Source organism: Fusarium flagelliforme (assembly GCF_020744385.1).
Source record: "Fusarium flagelliforme strain FIESC 12 MPI-CAGE-AA-0113 chromosome Unknown B0J16scaffold_7, whole genome shotgun sequence".
Lineage (NCBI taxonomy): Eukaryota > Fungi > Ascomycota > Sordariomycetes > Hypocreales > Nectriaceae > Fusarium > Fusarium flagelliforme.
This window is the reverse complement of record NW_025763509.1, coordinates 1,574,726-1,585,190: the sequence shown is the minus strand read 5'-3', so window position 1 is coordinate 1,585,190 and position 10,465 is coordinate 1,574,726. Positions and strand designations below refer to the sequence as shown.

Here is a 10,465-nt window from a genome sequence, read left to right as displayed (position 1 = left end):
AGTTGACCACTCGTTTTTCGCGCATTTGTGGGTCTCCTCTCTATCTTCCTCGCGCGAGGACGAGCGAAGGACGAGACAGTGCAGCGGTCAGCGAGGTCTCTAATTGGTTCAGTCGAGAGCGAGAAAAGAGCGACAACAATTTGACATTGAAGATGAGCATGATGAGAGGCAAAGGCCTTGTTGAGGTGTCATCTTCACTTGAGATAAATAAATAAAGAATCCTCGCCAAGAATGTAATTATTTTTCAGATAGCATCAATCATTCACAACACACTTTGTACACACATTCTATCTCTGCACACATCCAAATTTACACCCAAAATGACTACTCATACCATCCGCAAAGTCGTCTACTCTGCCTTTGGCGGCCCTTCCAACGTGAGCGTCGTCACAGCCCAAATACCTCCTCCCTCAAAACACCAAGTCCAATGCGATGTCATCTACTCTGGCTTTTCCGGCGCCGACATCCAAATGCGAATTGGCACATACCCCATGCAAAAGAGCGCACCATTGACACCAGGCTACTGCTTCATCGGTCGTGTCAGCGCTAACGGCCCCAAATCTTCCAAATTCCGTCCTGGCCAAGTCGTCGCAGCTCTCACCGTGTACGACTCAGAGGCACAGAAGATCAATGTCGCTGAAAAGTACTTGATCTCAATTCCTGAACATGTTGATATGCGTCAAGCGCTTGGTGTCATTCTTGATTGGAATACCGCTTATGGCCTGGTTTATCGGGCTACAGATCTGGTCAAGAAGGGCCAGCGCGTTTTCATCCACTCCATCAGTGGGGCTGTTGGTTATGCCACCATGACCCTGTGCTTACTCGAAGGCGCTGAAGTTTATGGCACCGCGTCTGAGCGCAACCACGCTTCGCTCCGGGAGCTTGGAGTAACGCCATTTACATACAATGACAAAAACTGGATGGCTGAGATGAAGCAGCGCGGTGGCGCGCATGTTGTCTACGATCCAATTGGCTTTGAACACTATGATGATTCGTGGGACATTCTCATCCGGAATGAACCCAGCCGCCTTGTCGGGTTTGGCGGAAACATGAACATTCTCCAGGGCGAGGACGCGAAACCGCGATCGCAGTTCCTCCCGCAAATGAAGCTCCTGGCCAAGAATGGATGTCTTGTCTCGAGAAGAAGCACAAGTTTTTACTACATCGACCGTGACCGATCGACTTACATGGAGGATCTCTACGCTGTCATGAACATGCTCATTGATGGGAAATTTGTGGTGCCAATTAAGAAGACGTGGGACTTGGAGAACATCAGGGAACCTCATGAGACTTGGGGTAAAGTCCCTGGAGTCGGCTCTTGTTTTGTTCGCGTGGACCCCGACGCTGCTCTTTGAGAAGGATGTCGATGATTTGATTGGTTTGGCTAGCTTAGCGAGAGATTACTTAATCCAAATTTGTACTTCATGTCCTACCCTAGAGCAGGTTATGTAGAATCTAATCGAGGACTTTTGCAATAACTAGTCTATCTATCATCAGGAAGAAGGTACTGATTAGGCTCCGTATTGCTTAGATAATAACATCCAGTTTTATTGTATGTCTTGGACTGTTTGGGGGGCTGTTCAAATATTATTTCTCACAAAACCATGACTTTCAAATCGTGGCTGTGAATTGTTGAATTGAGGATTAGAGAGAATGAGCAATTGAGCCCGGAACAGCTTTATTCCGGGTAAGTAGCTGGTCTACTAGGCTTAGTGCATCACGACACGGACGCGCTTTCAACGCGACAAGCTTTAATTAAAATTGCGTCATGTGAACACGTCTTACACACTGGTTGGGGCTAACTCGCAATGCTAAATTTGAAAGAAAAGATAGACATACTTGAGTCCCCATTCTGGATAGTCACCCGCATGCCCCGAGTGAAGAATCCACCCTAATGATGGAGCATTCAATGTGGGAATGGACTTACACGTGATCCTTCGGACAAGAGTATTATACGTTACATGCAGCGCTGAGAAGCAGAGCAGAGCTGCCGTTCAGGGCAAGTTATTGCCAAGACGGAACACTGAAGGAACAGGAAGCTTGCAATACTGGGAACCTAGACAGAGGTCGGGTCTGAACAGTATCATTATTGCCCAAGTTATGACCCGTACTACAGCTCGTGCCCCAGAACATGTATCCAGCTAGTAAACACACCGGGACGACGATGGTGAATAATTTGGCACGTAGGTAGACATTGATCAGAGATCAAACATAAGGAACACAGGTATGTTAACGCGGGACTGTTCACAAAGCATCACGTGTGATGAGCATTTAGTCCTCATCCTTTCCATGAGCAATCTTGACTTCGTCTTTCCTCTCCTTACCAACCTCAGCAATCAGCTTTGCATAACGCAACCTCTTTACTTATTCTTCTATCTTCTGAACCACAACCCTAGAAACCCAGTCAAGATGTACGGAATCCTTATCGACGTTTACAAGTGTGTCCACTGCGGTAACATCACTCAACCTATCATCCTGGCCGATCCCCTCTCGGACGACGTCTGCCCCGGTATGTTCCTTCTCTTCAAGTACCACCCCGGAGATTGCAAGATGTGTCCCAAGAGCCCCAAAAGCGATACTTCTCTCGACCTTCTTACTGATATTGAGTCTCTTTTTGATCTCGAGTCTCTTGCTGACCTTGATTCACTTGATGGTCTCGAGTATTTTTTCGATTTCGAGTTCGTCGATGACTCTGAGTCTCTTGATGATTTTGATTCCCCCGACGATCTTGAGTCTGTTGATGGTCTTGAATTCCTTCTGGATTTTGACTCTCTTGACTCTGCCTCTCTTGAACATCTCGAGTCTTATGTTGCTTTGGGCCTTTACTTTGTCTTGGGTCTCGCCCTGATCTCGTCACGACTTCTGCTCTTTTCTGTGTTCTTGATCTGGGGTCTTCTCTTGCTCTGGGGTCTCCTGTTCAGCTTGGCTATTCTTTTGGAGCAGGCCTAGGCATAGACTCTGATCTTGACCCTTTAGTTGATCCAGACTTTTCAGTCTCAATGGCCGCGGAGTAGATAACGAGTTGTAACAGAAAAGAACAAAAAAAAACAAAAAAACAAGGAAAGTATGAAGAGAGAACGGAATTCAGCCTCCCCTTCCCCAGAAGGTAAGTAAGACTAGAGCTACGCCGCTAACAGAGGATTGTGAAGTTGGGCGATAATCAGAAACAGAGGCCAGACGCCAAGCTAGTAGTAGCTTAAGTCCTTATTAGCAGAGTTAGCTAGATTGCAAATAAATTATATTTGTAGAACTCTGAATCTTTCATACTACAGAAATCCTGCAATAATCGTGACCATATTCTCACCAGCAATTAGGAAGTATACCTTTTGAAGAACCGAGCATACCTATCAACGCTGGAGAGACAATAGGCTTTTCCAAAAGAAGAGGCAAAAAAGGAATTGACGAAGATATTCCTCATTTATCGAAATGCATGCCACGTCAAGGGATCGAACCTTGGACCTTGTCATTACTAGTGACACGCTCTACCACTGAGCCAACGCGGCGCGTTCTGATTGGTTGAGAGCGGGCGAGCAAAATACAGTCCATACAGTCCGCAGAGAGAAGAACTCGTGAATATAACCCCGATACGATCGTATGATGAAGGTTGAAAGCAAGGTGTATAACAACCTTCAACCCTTTGATCTGATGTCCTCTTGTCGCTGGCCTTTGCACGGTACTAGATAGATGATCGAGCTCTTCTAAATTTGGGATATGTTTTCTTCTATTTCTTTCTCCAAGACTAGGGTATTCCCGTCAACTCAAGCATTATGCGTGTATAAATTATGGTTGATCTATCAGTGATTGTATTGTGTTGTATCTTCGTACCCAGGGGGCTGATTGTGACATTGCGCAGGAGCCCGCAGGGCAGTACGGTATGTTGGTACTCTACTGAGCTCTAGCAAATCGTCTGAATCAGTGGAAATCGACTCGGACGAGCTGCGCGATGGACTGGCTTGACTGTTGGGTATACGGCCTGGTTCAAGACGAGTCCTGTCTTGTGTTGTGCCTATATCTATAGAATCTGGCTGTGTGTTCTGAACAGGTGCTTGCAAAGTCTCAAGCGTACTGTAGAGCTGGTCAAGAACATGATCACCATATAAAGGTGGTCCGATAAAGTCACTCTCTTGGTTCATTGTGCTAGGTGATTGATTGGTCATATTTCCCTGGCTATCGAGGTTGACCAATGGCGATATGAAGATGTAGATAGGAATGCCCATGTCAAGCTGTGAAATCAGTTTCAGAAGGCTTTTCAAAGGATCAGAGGGGACTCACATGTGAGACGTGCCCATCTTGATTCCGAATGGGAATATGTAACTTGAGCTTATGATAGATCTTTATCCCATGGGCGTCAATATCCTGGGAACATTCCGCAAGCGTCTTGGGAAGCTCCAGTGATTGTTTGATGGCCCAACCTTCTTGATTCGTTTCTTCAATATTGTCCTGCCAGTACTGCTCTGTCGTAATATTGATGTCCCAGTGAGTAACTTCGCGCTGGCTCTTGTGTTCTCGAGTATAGACGTAGTGTCTACTATGCATGCTGAATTCATGGAACTCGACTAACTTCACCACGATCCGTTGCAGGTCGAGACCTTTGGCCAGTGGCGTAAGGCGTATTTCCAAAGGTACAGAGCCGCCGAAGGTAACCGCTTTACTTGGTATGGATATCGAGTAGTCCACTTTGTTAACCCAAGTCTGCTCTACGCTCACGCTGTGTATGAACTCAAGAGCGGTCGGGGCTAACGTGCGGATGATTCGGAGCCTTTTGTTGCAGCTGATATGTCGAGCTAGCTTGCCTCTGTTGATAGTCGCCCGTAGTGTATAGGTAATACCTGCGTCCGGAATGCCTTCGAGGCTCTCCGGTGTGTCTCCTGGTAGGACGAGCTCAAAAGGCCACTCATAATTACCAGCTGGTAAGCTCAAGCCTTTACCTGTTGCTCCTACGAGTGAAGGCCATTTGTGCTTGAAGATGTTGGTATTTTGGGCTACACCAGGATCTGTCAACCACCTTGTCGTCTTATTAGCCTGAAATCGTTCCAACAGAGAGGAGAAAGGGGTCAAAAGTGGAGGATAACTCACGAATGACGAACTGCCCCATCTAAGCGGACTCTGACGTCTTCGAGCTTGAGAGGGGATTGTAAGCAAAGAACTACGACCCCCTTGACAATTTGATCTGAAGATTCATATTGGTTGCCCCAGAAGACAACGAAATCTCGTTCAAGTCTGTTTAACGCCGTTAGACTCAATAGTTCAGGGAGATAAGTACGAGAAGTAGAAAATACCTGATATCAAATAAAGCATATGGCGCTGACATCTTGTTATGGTGAGGAAGAACTCAAAGGGTGGATATCACGGGTGAAGACATGGTGTTGACTTAGATCTAGCGGTGAAGACAGGGCGAGGCGGAAGACCATTCATAATTAAACGATAATATAGCATCATGATACGACAAGATCCGTCATGATAAGTGCATGTGGCCTAAAAATACATATTTCTGTTGGGGAGGTCTGGATTCAGCCCAATGCCTCGGCTTACGTGTGGGTCGATAGTTATACCTGGTTTCGGTCATGAGCTGATGTCAGAATCTGATTCAGTGTGGCTCTCGGAATTGCCGGCAGGGGAGATGAAAAAGACAAGGAAAAGAATCTCGTGAACGACCACATGATAAGGGTACATGTGCTTGGTTGGGGCGGTCTTATCGCCGAACACTTTTGCATGTGATCAGCCGAAATTGCATCCCACAGAAATTCTCACAAAAGAGGCTAAAGACCAATGATATCGCCAGGTCTCTTAACTTGATACCATATACGAGTGCTTAATTAATACGATATATCTTCGTGGAGTAGTTGCAGAAATTGCTGGTTACCTTGAAACCAGTCACCGATACTGAACAATTCATCCCGTCCCCTATCGAGCATTACATCTCCAGCTCTTCCATCTGACAAATTGTTGATCCCAAGATCTTCCATAGTCATATCACCAGAGCTCGGCGCTGTTGAGCTGCTGTGCGCCGAGGTTGGGCTTAGCTGGACACAGAGGCGGGCAGCTTGACTGAGCAATTCGTATAATCGATATGGATGAGTCGCTCCCTCATTGTCGACGCTGTCTGACATAAATGAAGCAGAAAATCTGTCTAACCGGTCTAGATCGTCTGCATTTGCATGGCGTATCGCATTCTCGAAAACAATACTGAACGGAAAGAAAGGTGTATGTAAGATAGCCCTTCATGGTAATGTTAGCACAAGGACCATTGTTCTAAGCAGGGTGCATACCAGCTGATGTATCTCTTGATGAGTAAAGGGTCTTTACACCCATTCACAAGTTTCATGCACTGCTCATGTAAGTCCAATGTATTGCGCGCAACAGTGACGCATCTGTCCATGGCGCCCGTGTCCGTGGAACTAGGAATTGCTTTGAGGATCATCCCCATCAAGGATGACTGGCATACTAGGTCGCAGTGTAGGTAGATGACCCTAGCAGGATCCTCATCGATGCCAGTGTTACGACTCAATGCCACCTGAAAATGCTGTGTCAGATAGTTCGTACTCTCATATGGGTCATTCTTACCGCGACATCTGCCTGACTTTCGTCTATGATCGCTTGAACCTGCTGCGCCAGGCCTTCGGCAGCCTCTCCACGCACATCATCCGCTGAAGCAAGTCCTTCTGGGCTATATAATTGATTGTATACCTTTCCTTGGATCCTTCCAAGTCGGATAGCCCTGTGCTGGTTCCGCTCAATGGGTAAGGTAATATCAGAATCTCTGATACCAGAACACCGACCTAGCCGCAGCGACAAACTATTCTCATATGTGTACACCGCCCAGAACAACTGAGTCTGCATATCCTTGTCGCCGCCCGAGTATCTATCGGCTCGATGGTAACCCAGTGTCTGACAAGCTGTCATTGCATTCGAGATCAGTATCCAGGCATGTGATACCCTACCCTCCTCAACCATATACAAAGACTGCAAAGTATTAGTTCTCCTCGGTCATCATGGATTTGGAAAGACCTACCCCCAGAGTCATTGCAGTGACGACCTCTATGGATGGTGTCAATAGCAGAGGTAAATTTCCAACAAGCTTACCAACAAGTGATCGATGATGCTGACAGTAGCTTCTGTATCTTATATCCCCATGAACGACACTGTACTCGGCGGAAACATATGCTATGAAGCTATTTGCGATAATCTTCTCTGGAAGGCTTGGTTCACCAACACCGAACCACACTTTAGTGCAGATGTCCAGGAATTTATCAAGAGGGAGAAACCTGCAGATCCAGGAGATTCGGAAATCTGAAGAATGCTCTGGAGGAGCCTTAGCACTTATTCGGCAGAAATGTTCTCAACAACATACCCTTTGCCCATCGCAAAATTCCGAGAACAGCCTCCAAATTTGGCACTGATGGAGTTCCTTCTAGAATATTAACCGTAAGCTCTGGTGAGGCCAGTTTCCTCGCCGACTGAGGGTTCTCCAAAGCATCAACAAGGCTCTTCAGTGAAGTGATGGTGTCATCCCATTCAGAATTGGGATAAGCTGAGGTACCCTCCTGAACAACGGACTTGATGAAAGTGATGATATGCGAAGAATGATCCCACTGTCGAAGAGGAATACTCCGAGGCACGTCTTGACCCCTTGGGTGTTCATCACCTTTCTTTTGAGGCGCTGGGGCGGGACGATGCTCTTCCAACGACGGTATGGCTGCTGTCCGGCTCACGCCAAGACCTGCCAACAGGGACTTGATGTCGCTAACATCGCGAGAAATAGCGTCGATCTTTTCTCCGCTACCGAAAGCTATCAGCGACAAGCACCATGGGATGAAAGAGACATGAGTTACTAGTTCTCAGATACCTGGATCCGCTGCCGAACGGCTGATGTTCGAGGCGCGATCCTGCTGTAGTTGCAGTCGACACGGGCGGATCGGCAGTTGGAGCAGGGAGTTCCCCCATCGCAACGGATCTACAGAAGACATTTGTCAGAATAAACTGAAGAATCACATTCGAAGCGATAGACAATACCTTTCTCATTCGACATTGATCACACTGGTAAGCATGTTAGCTAATGATCTCCATTGTGGGCATATCTGAGCCACTGTACCGAGCGTCGGATTATTGATGGTTTGTTCGCAGTCTGCTCGTTGTTCGGAGACGCGCGGTTTTCCATAGCGGATGTCTTGGTATTGAACAGTTCAAGGTTTGTCATCATACAGTGAATGCCAAAGGAGAGAAGTGACATGACAAAGCATCGGAACAGCGCGGAGATCCGCGTGTTTCCGTGGGTGGATCAGGAATTAGCCAATGAGCACAGCGGAGCCTCTTCGTTGAAGTTGCAAGGATGACTGCCAGAAGAAAGATGGAAAAAGAAAGGAAGTAAGTATAAGTAGTATTTCCCATTTGAATTCAATAGATGAAATCAACAACACAAACAAGTACAATAACTTCACTCTGCACTTTCTCGTCATGCCTCAAAACATCCTCATCACAGGAGCCGCTGGCTACATGTAAGTGGCCCTACAACTTCGTCTCCCGTTACTGACATATCTGAAGCGGTGGCTCAATCATTGCCGATTTACTCTCACGAAAAGATGAGATTTTGAAGGCCGCCAATTTGTTCGCAGCTGTTCGAAGCCAAGATCAGGTTGATAAGATAGCCAAGATCGGAGTCCAAACCATTCAGCTCGATCTGAGCGACAAATTGGCTGTTGAAGAAGCAGTTAACAAGAACGAGAGTAAGTGTTTCAATCTCGTCTCAGTTAGTATGTTAACAAGATACAGTCGATCTTGTCGTTCACACAGCGAGTGGTATGCACCCGGCCATGACCTCAAACCTACTCAGTGCTTTGGGAGGACGTCGTCAGGCCACTGGTTCGAAGACGTATTTAATTCATGTATGTTTAGCCCCTTTGCAATGCGGACTCAACTAACATCCAGAAAGTCATCCATTGCAACTATGTTCACCAAGGAAGGTGGTTGGCCATACGGCGAAATCAAGGACAGCGATCCCATCTTGGCCAAGGAAAGGGAGATCGGGTTTGATAACCCTGTGCGAGCAGTATGTCCCCTCTCCCAAAAGAGAGACACATAACAGGCATGCTAATAAAGAAAATAGGTCAACAGAATTCTTGCCGAGGAGGGCAAAGCACAGGGCGTAGAGACGTTCAACGTTGCTGTTCCCATGACTTGTGAGTATCTGTCGCAACCTCAGGCCGATTGACCAAGCTGACTCTGTTCCAGATGGCCGTGGAACCGGAGAGTGTAGGAAGCTCTCAGTGAACAATCCAGCCATGATTCGAACAAGCATCAAACTTAAGACAGTCCACAAGTTCGACAAAGACGGTGTAAGCATACCTTGTTCTGATGTCTCGTTGAATAGATACTGACCTATATCCAGCATTTTGGTACCATCCATATTTCAGATCTCACTGACATCTACGTCCGACTTGTCAGTAAGATCCTCAAGGATGAACCCATCGCTGTCGGCCATGATCGCTATTTCTTTGCAATCGCCCACAAGGCACATTGGTGGAACATGATGGATAAGATCGGCGAAGGGCTCTACTCTCGCGGCCTTGTGTCAGACCCAGAGGTCAAGGTTTGGTCGGATTACGAAACGGCAGCTGATAGTCTTGGATTTCCCCGAGCATACATCGGAGCCATGACCACACATGGGTAGGTGAACTCTGAAGTTGAGATGGTGCTGTCACTAACGAGCCGCAGTGGCCAACTTATTCCCACCAATGTATACAAGTTGGGATGGAAGCCAAAGTGGGATTCGGAGGAGAAGTTCCTCAATCTGATTGATGATGAGATCAAGGATGTTCAAGAGCTGGATACTGTCAAGATGTCCCTTTTCGACAGTCTTGTTGCGGAGCAGTCTAAGTAAACTCGATTCTCGTAAACTGGAGCCTGGAGACAGCATCATATACACTCGAAATAGAACCAAAGCCACTCTTGGCTCATCGCTACTTCTTCCAGAACAAATAGGGCTACAAGACCACGTTTCCATCCGTTTTCGGCTCTTTGATTCGAACCAATTTATGTCATTGTGACCAGCACTTGATAACGTCTTCTCGAAACGCTACCTTTAAGGTCAATTGACGTAGAAATAACCTTCTCTGACGTCCTAGAAGATAAAGATGGGGTGAAGATCTCTTGCCGATCGCAAGGTATGAGGTATGTGAAGAAATACGTCACTGTAACCTGTCAATCGGATCGGTGGATATCGCGGCTTGGGTCTAAGTGGGACATCACCACCAACCTTAGCCATGGCGGCGCCTTGAAAACTCTTGCAATCGAATGAAACCTTTTAAGATGCTGTATGAGATACATAGTCGGCATATTCCGTTTTACTCTCGAGCAATAGAAGAGGCCTCTCAATTTATCATCTTTATCGGAACTTGTCCAGACAATAAAGACTAGGCCCGTGTTCTCACCCCTGGATCGGGTTCCTGCATTATGCAGGTGGAAGCAC

At 46.9% G+C, this 10,465-nt stretch overlaps 5 protein-coding genes and 1 non-coding gene across 6 annotated transcripts; 3 read left to right on the top strand and 3 right to left on the bottom strand.

The window, feature by feature from the left end:
• The first annotated feature begins 129 nt into the window (after positions 1-129).
• Positions 130-1,465, top strand: B0J16DRAFT_349061 (chaperonin 10-like protein). Its single transcript, XM_046128836.1, has one exon. It carries the CDS (start codon positions 321-323, stop codon positions 1,353-1,355), a length of 1,035 nt encoding a protein of 344 aa, XP_045979055.1. The 5' UTR covers positions 130-320; the 3' UTR covers positions 1,356-1,465.
• A 944-nt stretch (positions 1,466-2,409) lies between these two features.
• On the top strand, positions 2,410-2,949 carry B0J16DRAFT_324169 (uncharacterized protein; the record flags this gene model as incomplete). The annotated part of the gene is made up of 1 exon (XM_046125811.1): positions 2,410-2,949. The coding sequence occupies one exon, from the start codon at positions 2,410-2,412 to the stop codon at positions 2,947-2,949; it is 540 nt and encodes a 179-aa protein (XP_045979054.1).
• A 422-nt stretch (positions 2,950-3,371) lies between these two features.
• B0J16DRAFT_184345 (uncharacterized protein) lies at positions 3,372-5,428 on the bottom strand. Its single transcript, XM_046122682.1, has 4 exons — positions 5,280-5,428; positions 5,077-5,220; positions 4,273-5,005; positions 3,372-4,223 (listed from the first exon to the last, which is right to left on the bottom strand). Exons 1-4 carry the CDS (start codon positions 5,309-5,311, stop codon positions 3,795-3,797), a joined length of 1,338 nt encoding a protein of 445 aa, XP_045979053.1. The 5' UTR covers positions 5,312-5,428; the 3' UTR covers positions 3,372-3,794.
• B0J16DRAFT_t286 lies at positions 3,432-3,503 on the bottom strand. The gene has a single exon. It is a non-coding gene; the product is annotated as a tRNA-Thr (tRNA).
• A 312-nt stretch (positions 5,429-5,740) lies between the features above and the next one.
• Positions 5,741-8,230, bottom strand: B0J16DRAFT_418161 (uncharacterized protein; the record flags this gene model as incomplete). Its single annotated transcript, XM_046133741.1, has 9 exons — positions 5,741-6,219; positions 6,270-6,514; positions 6,565-6,963; positions 7,013-7,038; positions 7,084-7,302; positions 7,352-7,779; positions 7,833-7,954; positions 8,014-8,037; positions 8,093-8,230. The coding sequence occupies 9 exons, from the start codon at positions 8,228-8,230 to the stop codon at positions 5,817-5,819; spliced, it is 2,004 nt and encodes a 667-aa protein (XP_045979052.1). The 3' UTR covers positions 5,741-5,816.
• A 224-nt stretch (positions 8,231-8,454) lies between these two features.
• B0J16DRAFT_388536 (uncharacterized protein) lies at positions 8,455-9,877 on the top strand (the record flags this gene model as incomplete). The annotated part of the gene is made up of 8 exons (XM_046131756.1): positions 8,455-8,495; positions 8,542-8,723; positions 8,770-8,882; positions 8,930-9,046; positions 9,104-9,176; positions 9,229-9,332; positions 9,386-9,663; positions 9,712-9,877. 8 exons carry the CDS (start codon positions 8,455-8,457, stop codon positions 9,875-9,877), a joined length of 1,074 nt encoding a protein of 357 aa, XP_045979051.1.
• Positions 9,878-10,465: the final 588 nt, after the last annotated feature.